At 38.9% G+C, this 7674-nt stretch overlaps 1 protein-coding gene across 1 annotated transcript in view; it reads right to left on the bottom strand.

Moving 5' to 3' along the window:
• Nucleotides 1-7674, bottom strand: part of SLC16A12 (solute carrier family 16 member 12) — a 31185-nt gene that overhangs the window by 4498 nt on the left and 19013 nt on the right. Inside the window, exons 4-6 of the mRNA XM_015823028.1 lie at nt 7160-7303; nt 5085-5676; nt 2696-2955 (exon numbers count right to left, since the gene is read on the bottom strand). Coding sequence (XP_015678514.1) covers nt 2696-2955; nt 5085-5676; nt 7160-7303 — 996 coding nt within the window. The remainder of the gene's footprint in view (nt 1-2695; nt 2956-5084; nt 5677-7159; nt 7304-7674) is intronic.

Raw genomic sequence — 7674 nt, 5'->3', positions numbered from 1 at the left:
GAGTAAAGTTCTACCTACAATGGAGGACTGGAGATTGAAGGTCTCGTATTTTGCTGAAATGGCAAAGATTTCGGCTTATTTGAAGAATCACTCAAACGAACAATTTTTATTAATATGGAGAAGATGGATTGTTTATATTCAAAAAAAGCATAGAATGGTGGAATATAATTTAGGTTTTTAGTTAACCTGTTCTTTTTTTATATATATATATATTTCACCTACTTATGTAGAATAATATTTTGTGGAGTTAGGGATATTAATATTAGCTTACTTTTATTTGAATAGTATCCTGGGATTAGGTTTGGGAAGTCCGGGGGGTGGGGGGTGGGGTGTGGGGGTTTTATTATAGCATTGTGATGTACTTGTGATGCGTTTTTTTTTATGATGAAAATAATAAAAATTTATACTTGGAAAAAAAAGAACACTCTGCCCTCTGGTGTTGAGTTTATGAAAAATCATATTTTGATTATTTTGCCCAAAAAACTGAGCACAGTATGTTTTTGGATCTATTATTTCATTTGTGTTCATTTATAAATCCATACAGTCAGTTGTGTATTATTTTAAAAATCCCCATAATATATTCATATGCGTAGGCAGCTTCAGAGATTCATGTGGTCCACAAAGTTCTCTCAGTATGTTGGTGAAAATCAAAGATGGAATTGTGGTATAGCCTTTCAAGTAGACTTTACATAGTTGAAAATGGAAAGAAATTTTTCCTTCTTAGTCCCTGAAAATCTGGGATAAGACATTCATGACTTCACTTAATTCATAGGGGATAGAGATGTACAACATACTGATGATACCTTACTTGTTGGGGCCATATAGACTCATCGAGTAGCCTCATGTAGATATTAAAAAGGAGAGGAGAAAGTGCTGAATCCTGTGGCACCTCACATAATAGGGGTGAAGGACCAGATCTTTCCTCCCCAATCATCACCAACTCGAATCAACCCTGAGGAAAGGAAGTGAACCAGCACAACACGTGCTCCCCACCCCCGATCTCCAAAGGATACCATGTTTGATGGCACTGAAAGCCACTGAGAGGTCAAGTAGGGCAAGGATGGATGCATAACATCCCATGCCAGTGGTCCTCCATGGGTATGATCAATGCGTTTCCATCCCATACGCAGATCTGAATCCTGACTGGATAGCCATTTTTCGTGATTGCTCTAACCACTACAGCATTTGCCCATACCAAAAACACATTAATTTTTTTTATTATTATTTAACAGTGTTAAATGTTCATCCCACCCATCCCAAGATTCAGAATGATTTACAATAAGAGCAATAAAGTAAAATCAGCCAATCACTATAATCCATCTTACTAGCTAGAAAACCAGAAATAAATATACATATAACACAATGAACCAATCTGGACACCAAACCAGGCAGCCCAACAGCCTAAATCTCTAAAGATCCAACACATCCAACTATAACACAAATAGCTGACCATATTTCTAAAAGCCAGTGGCCAATCTGACCTTGAGAGGCTGCTATTGACCAACTAGGGATTCACACTAGAGAACAGCTGCCTCCTGGATTCTTTCTGGTTCAATGCACACAGGGTGGGAACCTGAAACAACAAACTTCACTTAACAACTGTGTTACTAATTTAACAACTGCCATGATTCAGTTCACATATGTAATAAGAAAAGTTGTAAAATGGGACAAAACTCACTTAACAAATTTCTCAGTTAGCAACATAAATTTTGGGCTCAATTGTGGTTGTAAGTCGAGGATTATCTGTATTGCAATGCATTTATCCTTACAGCTATCTTTGGCCTAGCTGTTAGTAGCCTGTAGGAAGAAAGTCTATTGATACTATGGAAATACATCTTCCTTTTTTTTAATTCATTTGAATTCTTAAACTGTAGCTATCTATATATTAAACCCTTCTTATGGGACAGGTCTTAAACCTTCTAATATGAGACCTAGAAAAACTAATAGACTGTTCATTTGAATAAGCAAATGAACAAAATAATAAAAGAGAGCATATTTCTATAACATTTTTTCACTTTTATTTTATACAGCAGGGGTACATTTGCTAAGGCTGCATTCTGAGGTCTTTTTTCTCTCTCTAATTTTTGGACAGACTCTGGATTCCTATGCCACATTCTTTTGTGCTATAGTCTTAAATTATTCCAGTGACTGCATGCTTTCACTGCTCTGAACATAATTCTGCATAAGTTTATTTTCTGAGATGGTGTCTTTTGTAAGTAATTCTCCATTTTGAATCACATAACAATGGCTGTCTGTAATTTTACTGCGCTCTTGAGAAGAATACCATAGTGTTTTGCTGGTTCTTTATATATTCATGCATTTACAGAGATACCCAAACTCTTTGTGCTAACCTTTGATGAGAAAGATCAGGAAACAGGAGGTGGCTTAAATTCTCATTTAGCAGGGTGCTCACATGAGATGGCGGAATAGGAGACATCGAGTTAGGAAAGAGGGAAGCCTATAAAGACCCAGGAGTTTATTGGGAAGAGAAAGCTTGCATATGAAGGTGATGACTGGCAGATGAAATGACTAAAATGGATTTAGACAGCACTAGTGGTGATTGAAGATGAAGATGGAGATAGACTGATGTTTTTAATCCAGGAAAGATACAATTGACAGAACTGAATGAAACCATATTCAACAGTTGTATATAAACAGATCTGCATTTTATTCTGATTCACTCCTCTATACTGACCTGCAATAGGTGGACTGACCAGGTAAGGGACTGCATGAAGGAAGTAGATCATTCCAAGGGCGGAGGATAAGGAAGCAGTCCCCACGACATCTGCTGTCACCACAGGAATTAGAGTGATGTAGGCTCCATCGAAATAGCCAAAGGTGAAAGAGAAAGGCAGCAGAAGTTGAAAGCTTTGGAGAGCTGGAAGGAAGAGGCAACAGAGACCATCCATTGCCACAGCAAAGAGGTAGCAAACATAACGGTACTTCTTCAAACACCTGAGAGGGAATAGTCAAGAAAAGTAAGGAGAGAGTTAGTTGTGATCCTCTTTTTCCAAGGGGGAGGAGGGTCCTTGAGGGTCTTGTCGTTCCACCTCTTATTCTTCTTTCCTATGTTGGGGCTTTGGGCCTAAACAGATTTTTTTTCTCTTGCCAGGCTAGCTATCATTTCATCCAAATAAAAAGCAACAGCTCCTTTTCAGGTTATACGCTAACACTAAATTGTAGTGTCTTTTTTTTCTTTTTACAACTCTGTAATCCCTTTTATTCGGGTGGAGTGGGGGCAACTGAATGGAACTGAGCATTTACTGGCCAGATGCCCTTCCTGACACCTATGCGGAGTTCACAGCAGATATTTTCTCTTTGAGCCCTGAGCCCTGTTGCTGCCTAGGATTGAACTCTCAACACCATGCCACTCACTAAATCAGGGGTCTTCAAACTTGGCCCTTTTATGACTTGTGGACTTCAACTCCCAGAATTCCTCAGCCAGTGGCTGTACTACACAAAACTCTTCATACTGGCCCGTAGCCAGGAAATCCTGTCATAAAACATTGAAGTCCCTCCCAATGGCTAATTAAGACATAGAACTGACCAATTAGAACACAGATATAACCATGCAACAACTCATTTCCCAGAAGCCATCTATTAAGGAGACAGCATTTAACCCCTTAAATGCTACTTATATATGCTCTGGCCAGCTGCACTAAATTGTAGTGTCTATTTTTTAATTTTTAGAAATTAAACATTATCCATTTACTTTATTTCTTTCTGGGATAACTGATTTGGAAAACTTTTTTCAGACTGGTAGCTTGTGGAAATGCTGCCATTCTTCGAGAAAAACTCATGGAAAAAACCCATCCCTTCCCAGTCCTGCCTACTTTCCTCCCTAACTGCTGCTTGATCTTGCATTTTCCTTTATAAATTTAATTGTAGTAGTTTAAGTATAGCATAAATCTAGAATCTGCCCAATTAGTATTGGATCAGCACTTTTCAGAATTCAGTGCTGACTAAGAATATTACATTTAATCTCATATCTTATCAGGAGGGCACCAGGCTATGGAAGGCTAAAACACATTGTTTGATATGCTTTTTTTCAGCTCCAAAAGGCTACAAGAGAGGTTCACAGAACGGTTTCAAAAAACCAAAGTGTTCTAGTAAAAATAATTTTCAGGTTTGTAAAGGCTAGGCTCATAAGAGTCCTAGCACTAACCAGACTCTTGTGATCATCCTTGGGAGGGAGTTCTGATATACCACAACCACAAACAGAGAAGCCACTAGGCTTATCTCTAATGTCCTGTTCTAGACTTGGCTAATGAGGATAAAACCAATGAAGGAGAATGTAGCTCAAGATTGAAATGAGAGGTCCTTGGTGCTTTCTGAGCTTGGTTGTTCTCTTGCGCTTGTTTCATTACTCAAACTAGGTAACATCAGTGATGGTCACTGCCTCCAGTTTGCCAACTAAACGAGGAAAAGTCGTTGCAAAGGGTTGGCTTCCTTCTTCCTACTGAACCCATTCTGTTCCAACTGCTGATTGACTTATGGCTATTGTTTGGAAGGGAAACCAAGTGCGGAGGCCTTATGAGATTACTACTTCAGGAAGGTGTGATTCCCTACTTTGACCAAGGGAACATTTGATTTGCAGAAAAACTGCAGGGAAGTAGCTTCTCTTGCTCCACATTGTAGCCTGGCTGTGGACTATATGCACACATAAAGCCCACACCCATCAAAAGTAAGGTTCAAACGTTCAAAGAAAAATAATAATAATATAGGAGCAAGGAAAAACAAAAAGGAATTAACTGCAACAGTTTGTGAGGGAGGCCATCACAAATTATGCTCCTTAAAGTGTGGGTAAAGGTAACTGGGTGACTGGGATGAGGTGTTAATCAATTAACACTGTGCAGAGGTCACTCTGCAGAGATGCTTCATAGATCATTCAAACCCTTAAGAGACAGTGGGAAATGTCACATTAGAAGGAGAGCAGTTGAGGTTGACTATAGGTTGGGTCCCCAATGGTCTGAGAATAATACAAAGGCTGCATCACAAAGAAATGTCTTCTGCAAACAGCTCCTGGCATGCAGGTACTTATTGTCTTGCACCATCCTTCTCCCGCACAGCCCTCTGACATTTACCTTTGATCCGTGAACCATCCAAAAGTAATATTGCCAATGATGTCAATGACTCCAAGGACAGACATGAGAAAAGCCGCCTGTTGGTGGCTGACTCCTACACTTAATGAGTAAGGCACTAGGTAAACAAAGAGTGGACTACACCCATAAGCCATGAATAAGATGGACACTGCAAGCACCACAAAGTCTGGCATCAGTACAAAGTTGTACTCCTGCTGTGAGCAATGGCACACACACTTGTGAGACCATAGTTTGATCATAGGAGAACAGAAAGACCACTGTTTGAAGCCTGACGTTTGTGCTTCCAACTCAAACTCTTGCTCAGAGAATTCCAGCATGTTCTTGTGGTCCTCTTTTCCTTCAATTGGCCTCATTAAGGCACCACAGACACAGAGGTTCAAAACAAAACCACCCAGGATGAGCAAGGCGCCACGCCAGGAAAAGTGCTCAATCAGAAGCTGGACCACAGGAGCGAGAATGAAGGTCCCAATGCCACAGCCTGACATGGCGATTCCATATGCCAGGGCTTTTCTCTTGTGAAAATAGTTGCCCACCATTGCTACGGCTGGAGAATATGAAAGAGCAAACCCCAATCCTGGAAAGAGAAAAACACACACATACAAAACAAGCAGAAAATAAATTAACTGTAGTAATCAAGAGGGAATGAGTAGTGAAACACTGTATTAATCTGTTTGTTTTTTTCAAAAATTATTCTTCCTATTTCGTATTAATCTGTCTTTTAAAATATCTGTATGACAACTGAATTGAAATAGAAGATTGAGCTAGTATTTTTGCCAACATTACCCTTAAGAACCAACATGGAGGCAATACGTTTCCTCTTGGCTTATTGCATCTAAGGCTAAAAGTACCATTTATATACCACAGTCAAAACTTACAATTCCATCTATCTTCTATTACTCTGTTTACCTAATATACCAATCATGAATATATCTAAAGCTCTGGGTTCCATAGATATTTCACTTCTCATAATAAATCCCATTAAGAAATCCTCTATGGATATTTTATAATGCCATCAATAAAAAGAATTTACAGACAATGCTTCCAACCAAGGTTAATAGAGAAGTGCTGGCCCAACACATCAAACATCCATCATAACACAGGATTTTTGTTCCTTGTATAAACAGGTTCTTGGCAGCATTTCAGTGCAATATTTCTGCAAAATTGTTATTAAATAGCAGGGGTCTAAGCAGTAAGCTCACATCATTAAGCTACAAGGCAGGCTTTAATAAGTCAGCAATTTTAGGATAAACATTTCTATGTCTCATTTTGAACTAGGAGAGAACAATGAGATGTTTTTATTTTGTTCTGTTTTTAAAAAGAATGACTCAATTCATTGGGAACGAGACTCTGGACAACACAGTCAGCAAAAGATGCTAATTCGACATGCAAATATAGTCAATTAACCATTAAATGTTAAGCCTTCACATATACTCAGATGAAAAATAGCAAATGTAAATTTTAAATTCCAAAATTAAGATTTCATCACTATTCAAATGTGAGTATTATTTGCCAGATCTAATTTTAGTTCTATTCCAATTTTCTTTATTTTCCCTTGCTGGTTTTGTTCAGAGTATCTATAGAATCTCTTCTCTCTCCTTTCTTTAAATTCTTTCTTGGATGTCAAGTCAAATATCTTTATTTTGGCAATCAAAATGCTTTCTTTGAAGAGTAAAATTACAACTATCCCATTACTTTTTGATCCCTAGGAAAAATGATAAAACACGATAGGAATACAGCTAATTTTATAAGTTTAAGGTTTTAAATATGTAAGATAATTTTCTTGAAGGTAACTCCCATTGGATGGCTTTATATAAACATTCTCTCTTATTCAGTTCCCAAACTATAACAGGGAAATTACAGTAGCCTAATTCAAATAATGTACTTAAGCTGTAATCCTAAATAAATAAATTCAAGTGTAAATTCCGCTGAATGCAGTGTGATTGTCTCCTAAATTAATGCAGAGGATTACACTCCCATGCACTGTATACTACAGAGAACAGAACAACAGCTTCCATTAATCTGTGTGAAAACAAACCTATCAGTGCCAGTAATGATACCTGTAAGAATGCCCAAGGACAGGTAAAGATGCTCCAAAGTGGTGGCAAAGGAACTCAAGATAAATCCAGCAGATGCAAGAAGTCCTCCAAGCATGATTCCCACTTGGCTAGAGACATGATTGCTGACAAAACTCCCGAGAGGAGCTTGAAAGGAAAAGAACATACTTTCATACCAGGAAAAAAATATATTTCATTGAAAGCTGGGCCAAAGCTTCAATTTATTTATTTATTTTATTTATTTATTAAATTTATATACCGCCCTATCTCCCTTGTCACCTCCCGCCTGGACTACTGTAATGCTCTCTACATGGGGCTTCCCTTGTCACCTCCCACCTGGACTACTGTCACCTCCCGCCTGGACTACTGTAATGCTCTCTACATGGGGCTTCCCTTGAGGAGCACTCGGAGGCTCCAGTTAGTCCAGAATGCGGCCGCGCGAGCGGTGATGGGAGCGACCCGTTGCTCCCACGTAACGCCGCTACTGCGCGAGCTGCACTGGCTGCCTGTGGCCTTCC

Source organism: Protobothrops mucrosquamatus, unplaced genomic scaffold (assembly GCF_001527695.2).
Source record: "Protobothrops mucrosquamatus isolate PMUCROS unplaced genomic scaffold, P.Mucros_1.0 scaffold1746, whole genome shotgun sequence".
Classification (NCBI taxonomy): Eukaryota; Metazoa; Chordata; class Lepidosauria; order Squamata; family Viperidae; genus Protobothrops; species Protobothrops mucrosquamatus.
The sequence above is the reverse complement of the archived record's forward strand: the minus strand, read 5'-3'. Positions and strand labels throughout refer to the sequence as shown.